This window comes from Halichoeres trimaculatus, unplaced genomic scaffold (assembly GCF_033239565.1).
Source record: "Halichoeres trimaculatus isolate MK-OKI-2021-1 unplaced genomic scaffold, fHalTri1.1 fHalTri1_scaffold_10, whole genome shotgun sequence".
NCBI classification, from domain to species: Eukaryota; Metazoa; Chordata; class Actinopteri; order Labriformes; family Labridae; genus Halichoeres; species Halichoeres trimaculatus.
This window is the reverse complement of record NW_027437187.1, coordinates 22,898,302-22,924,633: the sequence shown is the minus strand read 5'-3', so window position 1 is coordinate 22,924,633 and position 26,332 is coordinate 22,898,302. Positions and strand designations below refer to the sequence as shown.

Below are 26,332 nucleotides of genomic sequence, written 5' to 3'. Positions count from 1 at the left end.
TCTCAAAATGTCCCTTGAATAAAAGTTTTACATTACTTTAATCAAGCGTAGTTCATCCAAGTTGATATTCGATAGTGTCACTCTAAGCAACATCTTGAGCTATATATTAGTTTTTAATAGTAAAGTATTCTTAACAACAAACAGAAGCATTTATCTGCCAACACAGCAAAACATGTACTAACAGTTACTTTAAGAACAAAAACACTAGAAACCAGCATCAACAATCAATCAATAAATAAATAATTAAATAAATAAATACAATATGACTAAGTATTAATTTTCTTAGTATTCTTTGTAATGAACTGTTTCACTTGTTTTAGTAAAACCAAAACCATTTTGTGGAGCCATTTAAAAGGATCTGCATCAGGAGCTCAGGACTGAGACTTTGCACAGCCAGTACTGGCTGCTTCAGCTTTCTGATGGAAAAGAATATAATCATATCATCAGTCAATCTATAAGCAGAATGCAGTTTGGCAGTCGATACGGAGGATCAGATAGTGTACTTAGTGGAGAGTATCTCTTGTTACCATTAGCTGCCTGTATTTCTGCGCCAGGTCAACATTATTGCGTCCAGGCTGGAAGGGATACGACCAGAGGATGGAGTTCCAAGAGAAGCCCAAATTCTTCACTCCACGCAGCAGGTAATGCACCTCAGCTTGGCTGAAGTTTCTCCTTTTTCTTCTCTGAGAGTAATAAAAAAAAACAGAGGAAGGAGAAGGATTAAGTTTAGGAGAAATCAGCTGGACGATAGAGGAAAGGTTAAAATATTATTTAGTACAAAACCTTTACCTCAATGTCCAGTTCATCAACTGTCCACACATATTTAGGAACATAATCTTCAAATAGATTAAATGTGTCCTAACAGACTTGCATTTCGATGTACTTATTTAAGAAATGTCTGTTGAAGATGAATGTTTTTCTGATTTAAAACACCACACTGTTAATTCAACTAATAATGTCAGACAGCTGACTTTCTTTCACATCAGTGCTGCATTTTAAAACTGCTGTATGCAGCCCAAGGAACAGTAAATATGAGGAAGCAGTGTCAGAGCATAATGAAACTCATTCTAAAAGCGGTTTTAGCCTCACAGAATGGGAAGTGATTCTCAAATATCATCCCTGCGTTTTACTGTAATCAAATTTGCTTCTTCTGTTGAAATTTTTTTAGCACTTCACTTCAAACTGCTTTAGCTCGGCTGTGTGCCAGAATCAAGAGGAATGAACATTAGACCAGAATAAGCTGCTAAGTTTTTTGGCCAAAGCTTCTGTCTGCAGTGCTCTCTGAAATGTTATCTTTTGCTTGATTTTATGCATTCCATGTGCTAATTTCAATCTTAATTAGAGTCATTAGTTTGTGTTAATTCACTGGGTGTTGTGTCTCCATGCATTTCATTTTTGAAGATGAGGTTAAAAGCGTGTTAAATTTTTCCACATTACAATATGCACTTCATTTTCATTAATTTTCATGAATTTTAACAAATAATTTCTACATTTCCTGCTTCAAACAATGATGGCATTATAATGGAGCCAATCATATAAATACCATTCAACACATGTCTCCCTTACAGTGGGATTGTGATCTGTTTGAGTCTTCATCTCCTCATCAAGAGCCCGAAGTCCACTGTTATTTTCCTCTCTTCTCTCTGTATCTAAAACATAAAAAGCTTGTGATTGTTTTAGTGGTAAAAGCCTGAGATAATGCCTGTTTTTTTCCACTTATAAACTGGCCTCAGATTTTACCCAGACAATTACTCTTTTCTTTTTTGTCTTGCTCCTCATTAGAGGAAAAATGCATCACCAGGCTGATACAGCTGCAGAACAAACACGACAATAGAGAAGGAGAAGAATGGGTGATGAAGAACGAAGAACAAGAGAATAGACAAAAGAGGGCAACATGAAGACAGACAGAAGTTTGATAGAGAGGGGACCAGAGGAAAAAATGCAGAACTGGACTGAGACAGAATACAGACATGGACTGTGCAGTGGAAGAAAAACTATAAACTCTCCCAAAAGAGGACTGAGCATTGGAAAATGCATTTGGCAGAGAAGTATAAAGATATAGTAAATCTCAGCGTGACAGCACAGAAAGGAAAACAGAGCTTCTCCATCCAGCAAATTTAGGCTTCGAGTCCGTCTTAGGGCTTGAGAAGTGGCAGAACTGGGAAGCAGAGAAAGTCAAAGAAAAAGATAAAAGAAAAAATGAAGAAATAGCAACTTTTACCTCACAGTGTAATACATATGATGCAAGTACAGAACACTCAAGTGTCTCTTCTCTCCATGTTATGTAAGTGCCATGGTCGTGCCATGTCACTGGTAACAAGAAAGCATCAGAACACACCCTCTCTCTGTCACTCTCACTCCCTTACACACACACAAAGACAGATAGACAGACAGACAGTGTGTTTTACAGAGTGTGAAACAGCTTCATACAGCTGTGCAGCTCTGAACCAGCTCTGGCCTGCGCTGTGAGAAACACTGGCTGCAGTTCAACATTCCTCCTGCTCTTTGGATTGTCTGTTGCCAGCAACACACAGCAGAGGACAGCTCCCACCACAAGCTCGCAATCAGGACATTCACACACAAACTCAAAGTAATCTTCTGTAAATACTCGAATCAGGTTCCACATGTTTACCTTCGACAAGACGAGACCTCTTCAGGGGAGTCAAGCCTGGACCTGAGGGGAGACGTGGTGAAATCAATGCTGTCGAATGTGACAAATGAACAAGACAACAATCAATGATACGCTGCTCTCACAGTGCCGTCATTCACGTACCAGTCTTGTTGTGAGAGGTTGAGGTCCCTCTTGTTGCTCCTCTGAACCGAGGAGTCAAAGTGATGCCTTTGATAGGTGAAAGAGGACAAACAAATGAGGATTTTTAGAATATTATGTAATCCCATGGTTTCTATGTCACGGTAACAGAAGTGGTCTAGGCCTGCTCTTTTTGTACAGCATCTTAAGATTGCCAGCTCTATAAGGAAGCCCATTACCTCTGCGTCATTTTTTTTTTCAATTTATTTATTTATTTTTAATGTAACTTTGATCTGTTAAACCTGAAAGGATTCATTGCTTGCAGTCTATAGATGGCACATCTCACTGTAAAAGAGCCATATAAAAATACACTTGTTGCATAAGTCTTACCATTGTGCTTCTTCCAGTTGTTATCTTGCAGGAAGTTCTTCCCCTTCCCTGCTGCTTTATGTATGGGAGTCAGGCAAACCTCTTTAAAGCAGGATGAAAAGTACACACAGTTCAGCAGCAGACAGAGATAATACCATGTGTTACATAGTAGAGCACACAAGTACGAGTACAGATGTGATGGTCAAAGAGTGCCTATAAGTTTAGTCTGGATCTTGTGTTTTTACTGGTAATGTTTAACCTAGATTGTAGTGAATCATTATTAGATTTCATCTCTGAACAGAAACCTGCAGACAAAACAAAGATGCACAAAATCAGAAGCAGCGACTCATTGTGATAAGTTAAGTGACACCTTCATCAGTACAGTGGTGGCTAAGCCTACAGCAATAGTCTGTTACACTGACTTGGCCTGATTTATAATAACTGATTTGATGGTGTGCTGGAAGTTACAACAAAAACTGATGAAATTATTGGTTTATGAATGAGCCATTTTACTTCTGTTGTTTTTTATTTTTGTTTTTGTCACTTACAACAGTCTGCAGAATAATTTAAAAAGGATCGTAAAGATGTGCTATATCACTGAAAAGGCATACCAACAAACCGGAAACTGTTGTACCAATAAAATTCATCTTTTTTTCAACTATTCCCACCTAATTTATTTTTGTGCCACAAGATCAGTTCTGTTATGAGCATGACATTTATCAAAGTTTACAAAATGAATGACTTGGAAAGTATGACTGGAGCCTGGACCCCTGACTTGCACAATTACCACAGGGGGCACTTTAGGCAAACCAGCAGGTAGACACTACGAAAGGGGAACAAGTACAGCAGTGATTTGAAGAAAACTGCTTTCTGGCTTGCTCTCATCACATAGCACCTTGAAAGTAGGTTGTCTGTACCCGTGGTTTCATTTGTATCAATAAATGGCAAGAACAAGAAATAATGCAACAACAACCTCAGATTGGACATTGGACTCTGTAAAGAAGTGTGTCAAAAACACCTTTCTTCTGCAGACAGTGACTCAATTACAGCCAGAACAGTCACTGCAGTTTAAGAACATTTTGTCAACATCAAACCACTTAAACCAAAGTCAGAGAGCACTCTATGTGTAGTACAAAGAGACATCAAAGTTTCTGTTTATCCTTTGATGTCATGATGTGTTACATACAGAAATTATCTTTAGAGCTAGAATGAACTCTTTAAGCAGGATGTTCTGTGTTTTTTGAGGTTTAACTCTCTTACCATCCCAGTTTCTCCATGGCTCTGCTCCTGAGCCTTTTCCAGAGTCTCTACAGGCCTGCTCCACGGTGTTGTTCTGGGGCTCTCTCTTGCACAGAAGGCTGCGGTGAGCAGCCCTGAACTGCTCTGTAGCCTTCTGGAAAGCCTTGTGCATGTCACAGCTGTGTCTACAGGAGCTTTGGAGGGATGAAAAAGTGCGACTGGTCACCTCCTCAAAAGGCAACACGCATCCTGAATGAGAAACAGAACAGGGATGCAGTGAACAAACTTGAGATAAAATGCTTTTTTTAAAAAATAAATCATATTGACAGAGCAAAGATTTGTTCATTAAACAGAGGACAGTCTGACTATACTTTCTTGAAGTCCCAACATGTTTGTATCATACATTATGGAAAGTATTTATTCAAGATGCAACAAAAATATCCTTCTACCTGCACAACGAATCTGAGAAGCTGAGTGTCCCTCCTTTTGAACCACCCCTTTCTTATTCGTTCCGTGTTCCTGTAACACTGAACATACAAACTTCAAGTTTTATTCATAAGAAACTATTTAACAACAGTGTGTCGAAGGCATAAAGCTCTAACTCTTACCTTCCACATGATTTTCTTTCAGCACTTCCTTTTGCACGCTGCGCTTCACTGGTGCTGGGGGCTTAAACATTTCACTAAAAGAAGCACAATGAAATTAAATGAATTTAAATGTCTACAAGAGGATTTTATTTGTTTTTTTAAATGTGAACTCATTGACACTGAGGAAAACTACTGACTTGGCGACAGTTTGATGTGCTCTGTCTCCCTCTAGTGACGGCAGGGCTCCAGTCCCATTGCATGTGGGACACCACACATCCTCTCCAATAGTTTGAGCTTTCTCTTCCTGAAGATTGAAGCTCATAGACCTCAGTTGGCTGTCATTCATTGTAATGTTTCTGCTGGAATCAGTATCAAAGTTGGTTTTTCCTCTTGCTTCTTGCTTATTAGGAGTGCTGGTTAGTCTACAGGCTGCGAGGATGGTTTGAATGTTCTCCCTCTGCTGCAGAGGCAGAGGCAAGGCTGGAGGTTTAGATAGTTGGTCGAACCCTTTCATAGGTTTAGACGGGTATATGTCCTCCTGCACATCCTGAGCCTCCAGGAGAGAGAACATGTGCACAAAGAAGTAGTCACCCCTTGAAACTGGTGATGTTGTGCTAGTGCATGATGTGAATGGATGTTTGTCTGACCTTTGCCTGTCTCTTCTCTAACAGGTCGATCCTGTGCAGCAACTCCCTGGCAGAGCTCCTGAAGCCTTCTATGCTTGTGATGGGCTCGACATTTTCACCCATCCCTTGTTTCTCTGACAGTCCAGGAACTTCCAAGGACAAGGCTTTGAATACAAATACAAAAGCTCAATATTCTTGATCCACTTTTATAACACTTTTTACACTTCTCTCTTCTCTTTCTAACCTCAATTCAAAGATATTTGGGCAGAATTCATTTGAACTAGTTTAAAATACATACATGTTAAAGCTGAGTGAACATGACTCACTTAACTCTGACTTCATGAGATTTCTAAAGCATCTAAAGCATGATCAAAAGTGCTTGACTTACTAGCTTGCCTGCAAGTTTGCAATATGAACATTGCAGCCTTTCTAACCTCCTCACTTGTATCTTCAGTGAGTAAGGTTATAATAAGGGGCAGGCCTCCACACTGCACCAACTGGGACTGATGCTCCTCTACAAATAGGAGGACATGGAGATGGTGTACATAAATAGAATGTATAAATACTTGAGTCAAACTCTGAAGTAAAAGACTACAATTAAAGACATCACATTGCAGTTTGTAAAAGGTTAAGATGATCACTTAAACATAACAAGAAAATATTGTGTTTGAAAAGAGTGCAGAGTTACCAGAGGCCATGGTACAGTGGCCCAGAGTGAGCAACACAGAAGACTTTTCTTCAGGGTCCAGGTGTGGGCTAGCCAGCAGGAAAAACAGCTGAGAAACCAAACCGTACTGAGCCAGGCCTGCAGCAAGAGAAGCTACAGAGACGAGTGATAAGAGGGCGATACTTTGAGTTCAGTGTAAGGTGTATTCAACTTTGTTAGAGTGATACCTACGGTTGTCTGTGATGCAAGCTGACAGGGTCTTGGATAAAGTGACTGAAAGCTGGCAAGACAACAGGCTCGTATCTGCTGCAGAAGCCAGATGAACAAGTGCAAGAGAAAGACTTTTTAGACCTCCAGAGGCAAAAAAGCTCTCTTGAACATAGGCTGCAAAAACAAAAGATCAAGTCAGACTCATCCTCTAGATCTGAGGGTCACTGGATGTGAATAACACTGCATGTGGGTACAAGGTATTCAGCCATTGTAACTTACAGTTGTTGGCCACTGTCATTGCTATGAAGGAACACACTGACTGGTAAATCTCGGTTCTTGACAAAGCAATCTGCTGAAGCCAGATTTTTACTCTGGGGAAGGCTGTCACACAAATACGTTGACCCTCCTCTGGAAGATAAAAACTACAACTCAGCAACAGAACTTGATATGAAGTTCATACAATATTCCATTTTTAGTTCAATAATACATTGGATACCATAGTATCAGCTCAGTAAACAACACTAATCTACTTTACCATTCTGCGGATTGTTGACACATCCACAGAGAGCACTACACACAGATGCCCAAAGCTGAGAGGTTTGAGAAGCATTAAATGCTCTAGAGGTTGCCTCTGGTGAGAGGGGGAAAGTGGTCCTGCAAAAAAATACATTCTGTTGAGTTCAAATGTACATGCAAAATTATAGATGTGTGGCACAGCTCAAACTTTCTAAAAGATGTTATGCTAAACACAATCCTAGTGTTTGGAATCATTAAAAAATACCTGAAAATGTCCAAAAGAATATCCAAGCAGCCAGTGTTTTGGGCTAAAGTCTGTCCTGGTCCTGTGTTAGTAAAAACAGACATGTTTTTTCAACACTGTTGACATTTAAAAGACTTGAATGGCATAGCTGTAGCTATAGCTCATGAAGTCAGTTGTGAGGCCTTGATCTTACTATTGTTGGCGACCAACACAGACAGCAGATAGACAGACACTCTCTTCTGTGTCAGCGGGACATCTTCTTTCATCAACCAGTTAGCAAGGTCTGAAAATGTCTCCTTTCTGCACAGGGAATTCTTACAATACACTGCCAGGGTGAAAGAAAACAGTGTATTCTGAATATGTGGACATGTTCTTAATGTACTTCACATTATGTTCACTGCCCTACCGTTGGCCTCCGCCAGGGTGCTGAGAGTAAAGAGTGCAGTCTCCTTCACATCTGGGTGAACAATGCTGGATTTGGAGAGGCTATACATCAGAGGCACGCCTCCCATTTGTCTCAGAAAGTCGACATTATCCTCTGAAGTAAAGAACATGTTAAGTTACAGTGACAGTTTAAGGTAAGAGGAAAGGTGTGTGAACAGAAGATGGACAGGAGTCATAAACGGTCAATCAGTACCTCTGTTTTCACATATCGAGTGAATAGCAAGGAGAGCTTGTTTCTGCAGATCAGGGCATTTCATCTGAAACCTCAGACACTCAAGCAGCAAACTGAGATCTGCCCTTATAGCTAAACACAAAAACGCAAGTTATCAATACAGTAAATAGATCTGTACATTGTTTATCGACATGTAACGCTGGTTATATCCTGTAAATTTAGCAAAATATTCATTTTTATCTTTGTCCGGAAAACCACTTAACTATTTCGCCCATTGTTGGTATCAGCCGTTTTATTCATAGCGCTTTTTTAATGACTGAGGGGTTTGAAAGCCAGTGAACAAAAGTAAAAAGTAGCCAAAGCCTAGATAGTTTCTCAGACAAAACAATTAAGCTTCTTAGCCAGATGTGAAACTGTAGTTCTGCGCCAACGTTTTAAAGAAAATAAGCTTGCGAAATTAACGGAAATCAAGGTAGAAACTACAGTTTTCAGCTAGCAACTATGACACCGTTATACGTACGGAAAGCCACGTGTACCAATTTTCACCCAAGCGCTTTAGACGATTAAAAATGAAACAATCGTGTTTGACGCAATAAAAAAGAGATATGCTGCTAGCATATATATATATATATATATATATATATATATATATATATATATATATATATATATATATATATATATATATATATAGTTTTTAGTTTTCATGATTTTAACCCCAATGAAATCAATGGGAAATTTTCAAATGCTCTCTTTTCAAGACATTTTTCAGCCATTTTTCAACCATTTTTAGTCATTTATACATTCACCTATTCACCTAAAACTTAATTTGAACTTCAAAACAACTTTAGGCTTTCATCAGTGGGTTTTAAGTTCTTCCTAGCCTTTATAGTTTCTTCACAGTGACCTTTCAAAGGTCAAGACGTTTTTCTGTCCTTCAAGCCATTGTGGATTGGTGTGTATTGAACAAATGTCTGAGTTCAAAGTAAAGGATTCAAATGACAGAGTGGGCTGGCTGGGGGACATAACCTGGAAACTCTCTGAAAAAATGTCCCCTTTGCCGACATAATCTGCTCCACGAACTCATATTGGCATCAAAACACTTCTGTTAAAGTGATTTCGAAGCAAAAGGACAGAGGCTATAGTCAGAAAATGGCCAACTGTCAGGCAAACTAAAAAGAAAAAAAAAACCGCCCCATTTATTCCCACTTGAATTCTTGTGTGAGTTTTTCAGAGATCTGTGAAGGATAACTAATTTTTCTCTTGGTTTCCTGGTCACATTTTTGGCTCCTCTGATATGAAACTGACATTGAGAGCTTCCTCAAGGTCTGAGGATTCTCACAGTTTTTTATTTGTCTGCTAGCCCTTTCCATTTTGGCAAGATGACAGGCAATTTCATTGTGTCTCTGAGCAGTAAATACTAGTCTCGAAGCCTTTTTTTTGTCTTGGTATGTATGTGACTTCCAGCACTTCCAGAGCCAGCCGCAAGCAGATGCTCAAGAAACAGCAGATTTTAGCACTACAACATTGTCTCATATTTTTAGACCGAGGTTGCCACTGGGGTTAAACTCCCATTTAACTCTTTGAACTCTTTTCTTTTCCATAGTTTTCTTTCATGTTTTTATTGATTCAGCCAGACTTCTATATGCATTCATACACCCTATTGATCCAACTATTAATTTTCTTTCACTCAATGGATCATGATGGGCTCCATCAGCATTCTGCATTCAGCAGTTGAGCACAGATTTTGTTAAGATTGATTCAACCATTTTCCAACATTAGTTCATTCGGCCATTCAAATCCTAAATTTGTTCATACATTCATCCACTCATTAATTTCCTTTCATCCAAGAGTTCATAATAAGCTCCTTCAGCATTCTGTATTCAGCAGTTCATTGCAAGCTCCTCAAGACTTCATTAAATTATTTTCAGACATTCCCTCAGCCATTCATCTTCAGCATTCTGTATTAGCAGTTTAGTGTAAGCTGCTTCAGCATTCTACATTTGCAGTGCAATTTCTCCAGGAAATGCTTTTCTAGTATATAATTTGAATTTTCTTAATCAAAATGAGCATCTCATATGTACAAAATGCAGTTTTTTGTAGGAAGTTACTTATATTAACTAAAAGTTTGCCTAGAGCTCAAGTTCTGGGCATTTATGCCATTCTTCCCATTAGCCTACAAATATTTTGTGAATCTTCATTTGAAATCTTACTTGGAAAAATATGATATTGTTAACAGGAAGATTTCTTTTTTTTATCTTTCTTTCTTTCTGTGGGTGCCTTTCCACAAAATTCTTACAAGTTTAATTGACTTACAGAAATACTATGAATGACTTAAATGTGCTCAAAGTGAACATTTCTGTTCCAGATACCTAAATAAATAAATACACTCAAACATATTTAAAAGAGCATAGGTGTTCTGTTGACATGTGCTACCTTTCAGGAAGATCTTCTTCGTAGCTGTGAATGCACAATATATTCGATTCTGCAGGGGACGATGACATGATTAGAAATTTACCAATCCTAAAATACTCAGTTTTTTACAAGCAGTGTATCATGAAATTGAATTCATTGGCAAAACGCGCCAATACTTGATTTATCACACACAGAGAAGCCAGCTACGGCGTTTTCGACCGAGGAGCGTAAATCTCCAAAACACCCCATTGACGTCATACGTCTGCGTCTTGCGTGAAAGTCGCCTGGTTCGATGAGCAACGTTGATTCATTTTAAAGTTTGTATGTTTTTCTTATTTAAATGTTAATTTCTGCCCCCCAAGAATGTCAGTTTTCTGATGTATTGTTTATTTACGTTAAGGCTTTCGGTTCATGTTCACACATATTGGTGTATATGTCAACGTTGACTAAGCCAGTCAGCTAACGCTAACTCGACAAGCTTGCTGTTTTTAAAGTTAACTTTAAAGGTTTATAGCCCATTTCAAACAGCTTTTCTGCCTTCGCTAAGTACACGGAAACGTGCAAAGCGAGATGCATGCTGTTTAGATCGTGTTTGCGTTGTTATGTTGTGTTAATTTCAAACCTTAGTGAACTTCGAAAAAGCCAGGCAGCTCTGTTGCGTTAGCTCTTGGTATCATTTTACAATATAAGTATCACAGTGACCGTTTCTTTTCCTCTTTGCACGGACCTTCCTCGGGGATGCTCAACGGTGTAGCGTAGGATCGTAGAGATGTCTGGACGTGTGTGCGCCAGCATCCTGCAGAGACTCTCATGCTACACACTGACACTGCCCTGCTCTTCGTTGTCGCAGGTTTGTAATCTAACTCACTATTATTTAATTACTATGGTCCAATATGGTGTTTTATTTGCAGCATGTCGTGTTAATATGTACCTTAAACAGAAAAAAAGCAGTGATTACTAAGTTTGTTTCCATATAAACCCCTTTGAAGCACTCTCGACCAGCCCGTCGCCTCTCATCTTTGGATGCCTCCAGAGGTGACCAGGTGGGCGTCAGAAAAGGGGAATCAGGAATCAGATCCCAAAGTAGGCGACACCTCTCCACTCGTCAGGATCTGGACTTCCAGCTCAACCAGGTCCAAATCAACAACATTCTGCGGTCCAATGAGCAGGTGATGTTATGACCTATCACAAATGAAAATACACTATAAACAAGCATGTTTTCCACCATGTTTTCACATCCACCATGACGCAGGTTGTTTCTGAACATACATAACAACCTTACAGTTATCTGCTAACTAAATGTAGACTTTTCCTCAGACTATCAGTGTTCCAGAGTTTGACGGCAGGGGACTCAGTGCTGTGAAAAAGTTTGAAAGCAATCAGCTGGCTGCTAACACCCCTAATGAGGATCGACGCAGTGCAGCCACCTGCTTACAGGTGAGCATCTCCTCTTCTCTATCAAAACACTCATCTCCCCTTTTTATTTTCTGTGTTAGAATAGCACGAACAACTCCTTCTTCTTTCTCAGTCTAAGGGCATGCTCTTTGGAGTGTTTGATGGCCATGGAGGCTGGGCGTGTGCTCAGTCTGTCAGTGAGAGGCTCCTGTACTACACAGCAGTTGCAATGATGCCGAAGCAGAGCTTAGAGGAGCTGGAGAAATGCATGGAGGATGGCAGACCCCTTCCTCCTATTTTGCAGTGGTACAAACACCATACAGACTTCAACTATCGTGAATCTGCGTCACTTTATATTGACCACCTCAGAGTCTTCTGGCAGGATTTACTGGACAGTGAGGAACATGATGAAGGCATGAGGTGAGAGAGCTTGGACTACCTCGTGCTTTATTATCTAAACCTGCCATGATTGATTTGTCTTGAACACCATCCCACTATCACTTCTTTCTTAAGTCCTCCTGATGCCCTGGATCGTGCGTTTAAACGACTCGATGCAGACATCTCCTTAGAGGCTCAAGTCCCACTCTCCAATGACCTGATGAAAAGCACAGCTATTCAGGTAAACCACCTTCCTTTCTTTTCTCAGAGTAATAACAGTCATATGCTAATACACAGATGTCATTATCTGTCCAGGTTGCATTCGCTGGTTGCACTGCCTCTGTAGCTCATATTGGCACAGAAGGGATCCACGTTGCAAATGCAGGTGACTGCAGAGTCGTTCTAGGGGTGCAAGAGGAGGATGGTTCTTGGAGTGCTTTACCTCTTTCCTATGATCACAATGCCAAAAATGAGGCTGAGATGGTGCGAATCAAGGCCCAGCACCCCTCGTCAGAGAGGGACACTGTGGTCACAGACGACCGGCTTCTTGGGGTGAGACTTCTCATACCTCTGACATTAAAAAATGATTTACTTCTAAGTAATTCTCAGGTCTTAACCTTTCCTGTTTTCAGGTACTGATGCCACTGCGCGCTTTTGGTGATGTGAGATTCAAGTGGAGCCGAGAGTTGCAGCAGAGCATTTTAGCTGGCCTGGAGTCTGGAGTGGATCTGGACTCTCTTAACCTGTACCAGTACACTCCACCAAACTACTTTACTCCTCCCTATTTGGATGTGGCACCTGAGATAACATATCACAAGCTGAGACCAAAGGACCGCTTTCTGATCCTCGGCACTGATGGACTGTGGGATGAACTTGGAAACGAGGAGGCTGTGCGACTCGTTGGAGAACACCTGAGTGGGGTTCACCTCCAGGTTTGTACGGAGACACAACACAAGTTTTTAGTTACCCGACACTGTAACTGTGCATGCTTTACTTTTTTTTTTCTATCATCCATACGATTCCTCTGTCCTCTCATCATTTAGGCTCCAGTTTCTCCATCTGAGAGGCAGCTGAAATTAGGTCAAATGCATGAACTCCTGCTGAAACGAAGAGCTCGTGCCTCCCCTGCTCTGGACACCAATGCTGCCACTCATCTCATCAGGCGTGCTCTTGGCACAGGGGAGTATGGAGAACTGTGCCAGGAGAGACTTTCCTCTATGCTGGCCCTACCTGAGGATTTGGCGCGGATGTACAGGGACGATATTACAGCCACTGTGGTTTATTTAAACTCCAACCTGGCCAGACCTCAACAAGGCTAACGGGAGGTTTTTCTTTATATTGCAGAAAATATCAAAAAGTAAAAACAATAACATTCAGTTATGTCTGGATCACAGCCAAGCAATTCTCCAGGCTGTCGTTATCTGGATCTTTTGGGGCCAATTTCACCACCTGTTACGTGAATTTATACATACATTTTTAAAAGTGAATGAAGTTACCAGTGTATTTTATTAAAAGGTTTTTAGATATCCTAAACCCATGGATTTAACATGTGTTTATTCATAACTAAAGCACCTATGAGGTCAATCATTTCCTGGACAATGAAGGACTTTTTGTTTTTCTCACAGCACAAGAGTTTATGTTGAAGTTATGCAGAAAATCTTTTTCCCCTGTCTTCACTTTTCTGCTTTCTTGCACAGTTTGCTTTTGACAATCTGTCTGTGAGATTTCTGTCTGTTTACCTGAATGTTTACTTTACCTGTGTGTGAAGCTGTGAAGTATGTGTAAATGTGCTCAGTATAAGTGTTAAATGTACAGGACTGACAATCTCCTTAATGTGAAACAGATGCTGATGCTTTCTGTTAAAAAAGAGAGAAACTATAGAACTACCGTTTATATTTTGCAAAATGTCTGACGTCTGAAGCTGTGTGGGAAACAAAGTTGTCAAAATAAACTTTACTAAAGTGTTATTTGCTGAGTGTCATGGGAGCCAATCTGATCCTGGAGTGTTTTGTAAACACATGCATGCTTTCCTCCGAGAAAGTTCAACCATTAACAGTCTGATCTTCCTGCAGGCCAAAGCCAAGTGGTGTTACATATATTTAGCCGCAAGCCAGAAATAACACGTCCCTTCCCACAGTTTGGAACATAAGACGATACGTCATTAAGGTATTACCGTATGAAATCATGTTACAGTGATTTCATTCATTTTAAAAGATGAGAGTCAAAAAGCCTCGGTGTATAAACACATACCTGCATGCCCTACATTGCCGAGGTCACCTCTAGCTTTGTTTTCTCTCAACCCCCCCAGTGATAAAATCAAACAACTGCTCGGTTAGCATCAATAGGGGCAAAGTGAAGCCCAGTAAAGACATAGTCACTGCCGATACAGGCAGCTAGTAGAACAAGTGCTTACAGTTTTGAGCCTTGAAGACAAAACATTGATGACTGAGGAACTCTTTACAAAACCACACTCTGTAAATTGGGTTTATTAATGCAGCACACCAAGCCTGGAGGTTTCCATTGATAGTGGAGGAACGATCTCCAAGGATTTACAGAAGGAGATGACAGAGGGCAGGAGGACTCCATGGGGGCTTTTTCTCATGTGCTTCATGAAGGTGAGTTTGAGACAGTTGCAACTGTCTTTAAACTTCTCAGTAAGTTACAGCCAGAAAACTGAAAAGTTTTTTAAATTTCTTTGACCAACATTTGTGATGTTGTAGCTTTTCTTCCTGAGTAGATTTGGTGAAGGAGCTTTAGTCTTATTGTGTTCTTGTCATTAATAATCCTCTTTAAAAAGGGAGTTTGATTGATGTTGTCTGTTATCATACTGAATGATACAGTTTTTAGTAATACTACTTAATACGGAGCATGTGTGCTTTCTGTTTTTATCCTCAGTGTTTGGCCTGTCTGGGTGCAGCAGGATTTCAGCCATGCTGCAAAACAACCAACTGCTCAAATACTCAATATCAAGAGGTAAATTAAATGTATAATGTTAATAAGATCTTGCAATTGGTATATAGATTAAATTGAAATGATATATCTGACCTGACTTGCTTTTAACAGAACACACCTGATATGGAAGTCAACCAGCTCCTCACCATTGAGTTTCCACACGTTCTCCACTCTTCTCCTCTGAAACGGATTAAGAGGGAATGGGTAATTCCAGCACTTAACTTCCCAGAGAATGACAGGGGCCCATATCCCAAATACATGGTCAAGGTAAATAAAGCAGTACAGAGAAGATTGATCAGCTCTTTGAATTATTTTCATTATAATTGATCTGCTGTGAGTTGTTAACCTTTACTGACTTATTGTTGTGCTTCAGCTCAAATCAAGCATCGAGGAAAAGATGGCGATAACTTACAGGATCAGCGGACCAGGTGCTGATGAGCCTCCTGAAGGAGTGTTTACTGTTGATCGGAGATCTGGGGTGCTATTTGTGACTCAGCCACTGGACAGGGAGAAGATATACAAGTACACCGTAAGCTAAAAAAAACTTTCTATGGAAGCCCAAAGGGTCACTGTAACATACATTTTATAGTTTTCTCAAGATAGCATCTTAATTGCTTTTCTTTTCTTTTCTCCCAAGAACACAAATCTTAAGTTTTCAAAATAACAAGATAATTTGTCTCCAAAAATGTATCTAAAATCCAGTCAGTGGGTTAGTTGCTTTTACTAGCTAAAAGATGGTGTGATTTCTTTTTAATTTCTATGTGTGTTTTTTTAACCACGAAAAACAACAATACAGAACTAGGTTCCATTTTCCTCAATCATGTGAGCAGCTTGGCTATTGTCTTCTGGCTACTAATAGCCATCAACTGACTGATTTTTTTAATTAAAAAAAAAATAATAAAATAAAAATCCAAAGACGTTATCTTTTGATAACAAAGCTTGTCTTTTGTTGATGAGAAGATACATTATCCTGTTACCCTGAGAAAACAAGATAACAAGTCAAAACCTCAAGAAAACAACTGAAACTAATTTTTTATGTTGTGAAAATAGAGAAAATACAATATGATTAGTCATGACCTTTTAGGGCTTCCATTCTTTTAACAGATAGCTCTGTAGCATCTCTATTTTTTTTATGTTACTTTTGTTGATGTAGCTTTTTGTGTCTTGCAGCTGTGGGCCCACGCACTGATCGAGGGCAACAGAGCTGAGGAGCCCATGGAGTTGATCATCAACGTCATTGACCAGAACGACAACGCTCCAAAATTCAACCAAAACACTTTTTATGGTCGAGTCAGTGAGAGCTCTGAGATTGGTGAGAAAAAAAACAGAAAGACACAAAAACACTGTTTTCAACAAACGCGATGACAAGAACACTAACACATGCAAATTTTCATGTCATCACTCGTTCACATTATTTAAGTAAAGTAAACTCTCATTAAAATGCAATCATTACAGGCCCTGATGACAACCTCTCATTTCCTTCCAACAGATGATGTTGTCACTAACATAACGGCTATAGATAGAGATGACCCAGATACAGCCAATGCAATAGTAAGGTATCGGATAAAGTCTCAGACGCCTGAAAAGCCAGAAAGGGACATGTTTGCTATAAACGCAGTGAGTGGGCTGATCCGCGTAAGAGCAGGCGGACTGGACAGAGAGGTAATGCGATCCAGCAACCACAACACTGCTTCACCTTTTTCCAACTGTCTCAGCTTCAGTTTGATTCATTTTCTTTGTTAGACTCACCCAGAGTATAAACTACTCATTGAGGCTGCTGACATGGAGGGAGAGGGGCTCACAGCCACCTGCACTGTCATCATAGGAATTACCGACAACAATGATAACGCTCCACAGTTCTCAATCACATCTGTGAGTTAAAACTCTCCAGCTACTCTATCACAATACTTTTCATTTACAACCACTTATAGTAATGTTCATGATTTGTTTCCCCAGATGTCCGCATCAGTCCCCGAGAATGAGGCTGGAGCAGAAGTAGTAAGGCTAAAGGTCACTGACAAGGATGAGTCAGGATCCCCAAACGCCAACACTAAATTTTCTATTATCAAAGGCAATGAGAAGGGGGACTTCAGCATCACCACAGAGGGTGATAAAATGGAGGGAGTCCTCAGAACAGCCAAGGTTAGGAAACTCTTTCTATTTCATATTAAAACACATGTGTTGAGGACACATTTCCTTCATACTCTTCATCTCATAGGAGCTGGATTTTGAGAGAAGCTCTGTCTTCACACTGCTGGTGACTGCGACAAATGAGGCACCATTTTCTGTTGAAGTGTCAACCTCGACAGCCACAGTCACAGTGACAGTCCTGGATGAGAATGAACCTCCAGTTTTCACTCCACCAGAGATTCGCGTGAGTGTCTCAGAGGATGCAGAAATACAAAGTTCTGTGATTGAGCTCAGAGCTAAAGATCCAGACACTACAAGGAGACAAGGGATCAGGTAATTATGACACACATACTGTTGACGTGTTTGTTTTATGTGTAAATAACACGTAATTTCTCTGCTCTCTGTCAGATATGAACTATACAATGACACTGCACGGTGGCTGAGTGTTGATAAAGACACAGGATTGGTCAAAGTCAGGAGCAGCATGGACAGAGAATCACAACATATCAGAAACAGCAAATACACAGTACTGGTTTTATCATATGACAATGGTAAATACATACATTTATCATCACACCCCTGACCGAGCTGGGACCGAGCTTCTACTTTGACAGTTTTTACACCAGGCGAAACGTTTACCCTGCCATGTCTTTTTCTTTTCATCTTTTTTAGATACAGCCCCAGCAACGGGTACTGGTACTCTGGTTGTGAGTCTATTAGACGTGAATGACCATCGTCCTGTGATCAGGCAGAGGAAGGTCAGTCTATGCAACAGTAACCCTTCCCCTGCCCTGCTTGATATCATTGATCCTGATGGACCAGGTCATGCAGGACCATTTACAGTGGAGCTTCAGGGAGAGCACAGGACCAACTGGACCATTAGCATCAATTCTACAAGTACGAGAGCTCGTAAACAGTTCATAAACCCACAGACAGGCTGTTTCAGCAGAAAGATTCAAACATAAAGAAATAAAGAAATAAATAACAATCCCAGGCTCAGGTGTTTGTTGTGCATTTTCCGTCCTTGCAGGCAACGTTGCAGCCCTGGCCCCTAAACGAGAGCTGTCCCCTGGAGACTACTCTGTGCTGATGCATATCTACGATGCGGGCATGCTCTTCCAGGACAGCACACTGCTGGCAGAAGTATGCCATTGTCAAGGGGCCGTCTCCACCTGCTTCATCCCACGCTCTGATCCTCATTTACGCATTCCTTCTGTAGCAACCCCAATCCTTGGAGTAATCTTTGGTCTTCTGGGTAAGTAGCAGGTCACATAATGACTCAGATTTGTTGTTTACTTGGTTTGGCTTTGTGGTGATTGTATTCTGATTTTGTTGTGACCACAGTGATGTTGTTGCTGCTGCTGTTGTTGCTGAGGAGGAAGGGGAGGCCAGAGAAGGATGAGCCGCTCCTTGAGGACATGCCCAGAGACAACATCTTGTACTATAATGAGGAAGGAGGAGGAGAAGAAGACAGGGTAGGTGTAGAAGACCAAAATGCTGCTGAATGAAGCATCTGTAATTATATCTTCTTGAACTGGAAAATAGAAATACTCTTTCAGTCCTCAGGGTTGTGTTAAGTTAAGTTAAGTTAAGTAGCCAAAACAGAGAGAAGAAAAGTCTCACACCTTAAAAAGTTAGACTCATTGGAGTCTTATCTGTAGTATATCAGTGCCTGACTGACCAAGTAACTAATTGTTCCTCTTTTTTTCCTTAGGACTACGACCTGAGTCAGCTCCACAGAGGGCTCGACAATCGCCCTGAAGTCTTCAGCACTGACGTGTTTCCTACTGTCCAAAGCAGGCCAAGCTACCGCCTACAACCACAGGCTAATGAAGAGATTGGGAAATTCATTGAGGATGTAAGCAATGCTCATTTTTTTTTGTTTTTTTAGGCCTATAATATATTTTAACCTTTGTTTTTGAATTATTAAAGGATATTAAAGTGAAATAATGTAATAGCTGTGACTTTATTCTCATGGGGACTGTTCTTCTCTTACATCCTGCTCACGGCTCAAATAGTACGACTTTATCTCAGGTTGTAAGATATTTAATGAAAATATATCCTTTAATCGTTATAACTCTACTAATTTCTTATTTGTGAGAAACTGATAAGACAACACATGAAGGATTTTTTCAAGGGATATCTGTCATAATTTGAATCAACCCCTGTTAAACAACAGCTAAATATAGCTCTTTAGCTATCATCAGCTAACAGCTAATTAGCTCACTGGGCCCCTTCCTGCTAGTGTTATTTTTTTTCCTGGTAACTGAGTACTTTCCTAGCTTTAAATGATAACAGCATAATACTGCTTTTCAGCTGGCAGTTATTTCAGGAAGTGAATGTCAGAATGCTAACAAAGGTGTTAATTAGTTATAGCTTTTTGCTAAATGGCAATATGGTCTTTTTTTTTCTTTGCTCTTATCTTATACAAAAGACAGTTGAGGTGGGGGGAATGAGGGGAATAGGGAGTAGAGCATGCAGTAAGGGCCATCATGGACTAAGGTCAGACAAATGACTGCTACGTTGAGGACCAGGGTGCTAACCGCTAGGCTAAAACAGGGGTCTGCAACCCTTACTTTCGAAAGAGACATTTTGCCTCAGCTCACGTGGATGGAAGTCATTCGGGAGCCACAAAATTGACTTTATCTTCACATTAACGCAAAAAAGTTTATAATATGTTAAATAATTACATAAGCTTTTGTGTTAATAAAATTGTAAATGAATTTTTTAAGTTTTTTTTTTTTTCAATAAATTTGCAAATTTAAGGAAAAAAAGAAATTTGTAATGTGATAGATTTAATAAATATGCAACATTTATGAAAATTAAATTACTTAAATTTTTTTGAAAAAATTCAAAAATTGGAAAATTCAAAAAATTGAAATACAAATGAGCAAAATTTTGCTATTTCAAAAAATTTGCTGAAATGTCATACATTTGCAAAAAAAAAAAAACCTGAATAATGCAATTTTAAAATTTTGCTTAGTTTCGAAAAAGTGTAAAACGTTCTAAAATGAAAAAAAAAGGTATTTACATTAAAAACATTTCAAAAATGTGTTAAATCTCCCAAAAAATGGGGAATTCTTTTTCTTAATCTGCAAAAATCTCAAAAAAATGGAAGAAAAACCCACAAAAAATTAAAAGCTTTATTTCAAGTGATTATGCATTTTTAGTACAAAATGTTAAATCATGATTTTACTTTGTGTCTGTGTTGTTTTCATTAATACTCTCTGTAAGAAAAAAAAAAAAAACCTGTATTTTAATAATATTTCAAAGCGTCAAGGAGCCACTGTAAAGGAGTCAAAGAGCCGCATGAGGCTCCAGAGCCACAGGTTGCAGACCCCTGGGCTAAACCAACACCTCTTGTTCTTGAATGATTTCTTTCCCTCCTTACATTTAAGACTGTATTAAACATGGACGTAGTCTTTACGACATGACCCCTCTCTTCCTGACACCGTGAAATAAAGCCAATTGGAGGGTGCAGCCACATTGGATTTGACACAGGCTTTGAGCTTCCTCTCCAACAGATGCAAGGTGCCTGTCAGTCATGTGAGCTGAGGTGTGTCTCTGATTGGACAATCAAACGATCCTAATAACTTCTGAACCGCTGAGTTAGAAAAAAGCTTCCCCCCTGTACAGTGTGTGCCAAAAGCAAAATCAGCCTTTCAGACTCATGCCGTTTTTTGAACCAGGCTGTAAATATGTTTTTTAATGCCACAAAAGTCAGAATTTATTTTTGGCTTGGTGTGTGTGTGCCTCTCAGTCATTCTGCAGCCAGCCTCATGCAGATCCTTGATGAACAGCCACTCTAAGCACTTCATTTTTCTAAACCGGACATTTCCCCTTTCTTACAACTCAAAATGCTGCATGTCACTGTAACTCAGTTCAAGGTTACCACCCTGTGTGTGTACATATTGAAGGATGTGACTCTCCTCTTTGGTTATCCCTGCAGAACCTCGGTGCAGCAGACGGTGACCCCACAGCTCCTCCATACGACTCTCTGCTGGTGTTTGACTACGAGGGTGTCGGATCTATGGCCAGTTCGCTCAGCTCCATCAACTCCTCGGACACAGATGAGGAGCAGAACTTTGAGAGCCTGCCCCATTGGGGTCCACGTTTCAACAGGCTAGCTGACCTATACACAAGTAGGATAGAGGATGATGATGACACAGAAACACTGCCAGGAAAAACAGAGTGGGTTTAATATGTCTCTTTGGACCACCACATCCTCCATAGGGTCCTGTGAGTGGTTTGTGAACTCTTCTTCAACTTTTTGTTTCAACCTGTTAGTTTAATTTCACTGAATGCTTTGTGGGTGTTTTTTTGCTGTTGATATTGAAACAATGTGGAGTACAACCTTGAACTCTTTGTATCAGCTTCCCTGTGTTTTTTAAACATTTCAATAATTTTATAACTCATCATATTTTGTGTCACAAATGATCTTTTATTGTTTTTTTTTTTTTTTGCTATGAAATTAAAAATGAAGCTAAGATTTAGATATAAACCTTTGATATTACATTTGATAGATTTGATAGAATGTGAGCCCTAAAATATCTTATTGGTATTTATAGAAAAAATTAAAGGTAGAGAGTTAATGACTATTTGGCCCATACTACAGTAAAATGTCTCCTAAAACAAAAACATGTTGACCCGGCCTTATGGCCCCTTCAGAAATAATTTCTGATACTGATTTAAAACTGTTCAGCATTGAAGACATAACTATTGTTGCAAGAGGAATTTAAGATTATGGAAGCCTCTTTATAAGTGACGTTAACTTTTTGCCTGTAGTCACCTTTTATCCTTAACTGCTTGTTTCAAAGTCCTCAGATTGCCTGACCTTTTTGGAGCTTTTTTCATGGTTCGTTGCTTGAGTCCATATCCTAAACAAACAGTAATGATGGAGAAAAATCATAAAAACACACCGGGCCTGAGAACCATTGTTCTTTATTGCATATGCAGCTAGAGACGACATCAAAGGTTAATTGATTTCTTTTAACAACCCCCCCATCTCAGATCAAATATTGTGGAAAATAGGGATTAAACATCAGCTATATCATATGACAGCTTATCATCTTGCAAAAGCCACATTAAGAAGAAGATCAACATTTGAAGGTCCCAAATTATGCTCCTCTTCTGCAGTTTGATATGGATTATTGATGTCTTCATAAAATGGTAGTAAATGGTAGTAGTGTTTAGGCTAAAAGTAGCATGTTGTTTAGATGATATTTTGTTGCTCCTTTGTGATTTTATGGAATAATACCTGTTAAATTAATCTAATATAAACATTAGCTGTTGTAGACTTGATGCTGATAGCTGAAAATCGTCAACTGACTTTTATTCCATGGTAAGTCACATAAAAAAAAAATCTCAATTTTTGAGGCTTTTAAATGAAAACTGGAGCAAAAGCCACTTCTGCGTCCAGACAGAAAAGCCCTAAGAAATGAGGGATTTCTGACCTGAAATCACTTCCTCAAGAATGGACTTTACCCTCACTTTATCACTGAACCCAGGTGGACTTTAACCCTCCAGATCTACTTGAGTAAGCTACGTAATTTCAACAGCTGTGAGAAAATCAGTGAAAAGTTTACTTGCTCAGTTCGATGAGACACTCTGCTGAAATGACTGCCTGTGGATAACAAAGTTAATGCTGAGCAACATTTGGCAAAGGTGAGTGACAGAAAGACTGAAATTATTGTTCACATAGGACTGTGTGTGAGCGTGTGTGTGTGTTTTGACTACACAACAACGTTGTTCTCTTTCCTGTAGATGACACAGAACATGTTTCAGGAGGGGCTGTATCAGGTGTTTGTGAGGGAGACTCCCCCATCCCCTCCACCGGCCCAGGTCCCGGCTGATAATGAGGAGCTGTACAATGTCCGGATTCACCGGTGGTTTGGGACGGTAGTTAACACCAGAGTTTTAGTCGCTGGGGTTAGATGCTACTCTTTTCTTCTTTTCAAAACAAATTTGTAGACGTATTTAGATCTGAGCTTTAAAACTGTTATCTTGGTTCGTGTGTGTGTGTGTGTGTGTGTGTGTGTGTGTGTGTGTGTGTGTGTGTGTGTGTGTGTGTGTGTGTGTGTGTGTGTGTGTGTGTGTGTGTGTGTGTGTGTGTGTGTGTATGTAAACCCTCAGGCAGTCCAGATCATCAGTGCCTTGGCTTGCTTACTTTTCACAGTCACCCACGCATGTGTGACCTACAACTGCTCTGTCACCATGATAACACCCGTGTGGTCCAGCCTGTCTGTAAGTCCACAGTTTTTCCACACTTGGTAATAATCTATGAGATGGACACATTTCTGGCTGTTAACAGTTTGTGTTGTTTCAGTACCTGGCTGCTGGCTGTCTGGCAATAGGAGTTCAAAAGAGAGCAAACCAACTGAAGGTAAAACCTCAGAGTTATGAAGTCTAATGAAGCTGCGCTTGCTCCTATAATCAGCTGTCATAATTAATATTAAATAAATGATGAGCAGGTCATCACGCTGATGGGTCTGAACATCTTCAGCCTGCTGTTTGGCTTCTCTGCTCTCCTGGCTAACAGTGTCAGCTCCACAGAGCCCATCTCACTCACCACAAAAGAACAGGTAGTCCTGCATTAACACACTTTGGAGACTTTTCCACTCTTTTTGTGTATTTGAGAAAAAACTGATAAAGCTTTAAGAACTAAATGACTCCATTAATGCATCCTGAACTGTATCCTAATTGTCCTCCCTCCCTCTTCTCTGAATTCTTCCAGCGCGCTGGCTCAAGTGTAGCCAAGGGGAGCTCCATTGCGTTTTCTGTTCTGTGTTTTCTTGCTTCAGTCTACATACTTTTCCTGTCCTGGAAAGGCCTTCATCGTTATAGTCCAACATATATTAAAGCCTACAGCCGCCTTCCACAGGTAATTATAACAGAAGGAATCAAGGAACGCCCCTGATGATGGGCAGAGGGAAAACCACACATTGATAAAGGCATGCTCAAAAACCATTTGTCCCACATTTGTCATTGGGGAAATTGAGCAGAAAAAGTTGTGAAACTTGTGTTAAGTCAATGATCAAATGATGCTGAATGATTAGTTAAAAGACCCTGTTTGTGGAATGATCTATGTCTAATCTAAGATAGTGTCCTGTACTGAATACCAGCTTAGTACTGATCACAGCTGTGCTGATATAAACTACATCAACACTAATCCAAACCAAGTCTAACATTGCTTTATTATTCAATTCAGACTGGAGTTACTCTGATTTAACAGCATTTTAATTTATTTTCTTCTTCTCTGTGCAGAATCAAGATGAAACTGACGGGCCTCTGCTGGAACAAGAGGATATCAATCTGTAAATCTCAAAGACCTGAAGAGGCTCACCCCTGAAAGCACTTAAGTTACTGTTGTTTATTAGTTTCTATTAAGTGGTCATTTTTTTTTTGGTGTCATACATTTGTTTCCTCACAAATGGCTCATAAGAACTTCTTTGGAATTCACTCAATGTCAGCTTGCCCCAAACAAACACACATTTATGAGACGTTTATTTAGCTGGTGTACATCATGGCAACATCTTGCCAATTTTTAGTAATAAATGCATAAAAATAAATAAGTAATGATAGTCACCTAAATGCTTTTACGTTGGGCCAGTTTTGCCACTCATCTGACTTTTATAATTGGTTCTTTTTTAACTTATTGTTAATTCTGTATTGTCAACAGCAGAGGGCAGTAGTGTATCTGATTTGAACTGTCTCCCAGTTTGATACATATAGTTTGATACTGTACATCTCATCAGGCCCCCTGTTAAGAGTAGGCAGAGGATGATACTGTCTAGTGAGAAAGGAAGCAGCATTAAAACATCACAGGGAAACTATCATCATGCTGCTTAAGTTCACCTTTGGTCACCTTCTTCACTGATAGACTGATGGACAAGGAAAAAATACATTAACGTTATTATTCAGAGATATTGTTAATTTTCATGATAAATACTCAAAAAAGGTGCAGATGTTGCTACAACTGACTTTTGGATGGCGAGAAGAAATGGACATAATTCACCAAAGGGTTATATATTGATAATCATTGAAAGAATTATAATGTTGAATTTAATCTATAGGCCTGCTTACATAACTTTTCAACAGAAAACCCCCCAAAATCTTGTTGACATCAGGTGATACATGTAGAATAATATGTCTGACACATGCCATGGAACACAAGTTGATAAAAACATTATTTAAGATTTGTGCTTTGTGTGCAGTCCTCTTTCCTGTAAGAATATCAATAGATGTGCTCTGAGAATTCCTTGCTACTTGTCCTATATTGAGTCATTTATTCATTGAGCCTGTAGTGTAGCTTTAATTACTTTAAAAGTCTTAATATGTCCTGACTCCTATAGTTTAAAATCCTCGCAAAGATGTGTAGATGTATAGATGCATATCTAAAGAGTGGAGGCGTGAGAGTCACAGCAGCAGTTGTGGTATTTGTGGATGATTAAATGATTGAGGATTCCATTAAGAACATAAAGCACACACACACACACACACACACACACACACACACACACACACACACACACACACACACACACACACACACACACACACACACACACACACACACACACACACACACACACACACAGCCTTGTTTGAGTAAAAGGTTTCACACGGCATGTCTGGCTAACAGCTTCCAGCTGTTGCCTGGTTCAGAGAGCTGCTATGGGAACTCACTGAGGACAAAGAGTAATGAGGGACTCAGACACAGGAGGAGAGGAAGAGAGAGCAGGGTGAGAAGGCTGGGTGTCTTAGAGAAATGTACTTCTCTTTTTGGAAACGGCTTTTATTTGGTGAAGTTTCAAACTAAAGTGCAATTTATGTAACTCATGTTCTGTGAATGAGTCTAATCCATTTGATCAGATGATGCTTTCCCTGCATGAACACAAAGAAAGCTTGTTCAGATTATCTGAATTAGTCAAGGAATTTAACATTGCAGCGTGTAAAACTGCATTAATGCACACGTGCAGCTGTTCATTCCTATGCTCCGCTGCTGGCTGGTGAGTCATCACTTTTATCTTTGGAGGGTATTTTCCGCTGGAATCAACAGGACATCCTGTCCGTCTCCTTCTCTGTGAGGAGAGAAGTGAGCGAGGCCTGGATGTGATGACGAGAGGATGAGTGTGTCTTCACAAGAGGAAGAACATACAGGGTTCCCCCTTAATGAGTCTGACTGCTCTGACTGATACTCTGACCTTTCACTGGAATGGTACTGGAGCATTGTTCTGGGC

General features: G+C 39.8%; 3 protein-coding genes across 5 annotated transcripts; 2 read left to right on the top strand and 1 right to left on the bottom strand.

Moving 5' to 3' along the window:
• Window positions 1-218: 218 nt before the first annotated feature.
• terb1 (telomere repeat binding bouquet formation protein 1) lies at window positions 219-11,079 on the bottom strand. Of its 2 annotated transcripts, XM_074678244.1 has the most exons (22): window positions 10,966-11,079; window positions 10,260-10,308; window positions 7,845-7,955; window positions 7,614-7,745; window positions 7,401-7,532; window positions 7,229-7,289; window positions 6,983-7,101; window positions 6,727-6,855; window positions 6,469-6,621; window positions 6,259-6,390; window positions 5,959-6,084; window positions 5,592-5,734; window positions 5,142-5,497; window positions 4,966-5,039; window positions 4,807-4,884; window positions 4,379-4,606; window positions 3,140-3,220; window positions 2,774-2,839; window positions 2,633-2,674; window positions 1,567-1,649; window positions 528-683; window positions 219-416 (listed from the first exon to the last, which is right to left on the bottom strand). In XM_074678244.1, the coding sequence occupies exons 3-22, from the start codon at window positions 7,906-7,908 to the stop codon at window positions 372-374; spliced, it is 2,400 nt and encodes a 799-aa protein (XP_074534345.1). In that variant the 5' UTR covers window positions 7,909-7,955; window positions 10,260-10,308; window positions 10,966-11,079; the 3' UTR covers window positions 219-371. The 2 variants fall into 2 exon arrangements, with proteins under 2 accessions (XP_074534345.1, XP_074534346.1); XM_074678245.1 differs by lacking the exons at window positions 10,260-10,308; window positions 10,966-11,079 and adding an exon at window positions 10,861-10,904.
• On the top strand, window positions 10,477-13,988 carry pdp2 (putative pyruvate dehydrogenase phosphatase isoenzyme 2). 2 transcript variants are annotated; one of them, XM_074678246.1, is made up of 9 exons: window positions 10,477-10,559; window positions 10,998-11,088; window positions 11,228-11,407; window positions 11,556-11,675; window positions 11,767-12,053; window positions 12,147-12,252; window positions 12,327-12,563; window positions 12,644-12,943; window positions 13,055-13,988. In XM_074678246.1, exons 2-9 carry the CDS (start codon window positions 11,008-11,010, stop codon window positions 13,328-13,330), a joined length of 1,587 nt encoding a protein of 528 aa, XP_074534347.1. In that variant the 5' UTR covers window positions 10,477-10,559; window positions 10,998-11,007; the 3' UTR covers window positions 13,331-13,988. The 2 variants fall into 2 exon arrangements, with proteins under 2 accessions (XP_074534347.1, XP_074534348.1); XM_074678247.1 differs by having other exon boundaries at window positions 10,514-10,555.
• A 1,098-nt stretch (window positions 13,989-15,086) lies between these two features.
• On the top strand, window positions 15,087-21,294 carry LOC141796236 (B-cadherin). Its single transcript, XM_074677221.1, has 13 exons — window positions 15,087-15,230; window positions 15,337-15,492; window positions 16,134-16,275; window positions 16,453-16,625; window positions 16,707-16,835; window positions 16,920-17,105; window positions 17,182-17,426; window positions 17,502-17,644; window positions 17,766-17,990; window positions 18,124-18,348; window positions 18,438-18,568; window positions 18,808-18,951; window positions 21,043-21,294. Exons 1-13 carry the CDS (start codon window positions 15,087-15,089, stop codon window positions 21,292-21,294), a joined length of 2,295 nt encoding a protein of 764 aa, XP_074533322.1.
• The last annotated feature ends 5,038 nt before the right edge of the window (window positions 21,295-26,332 follow it).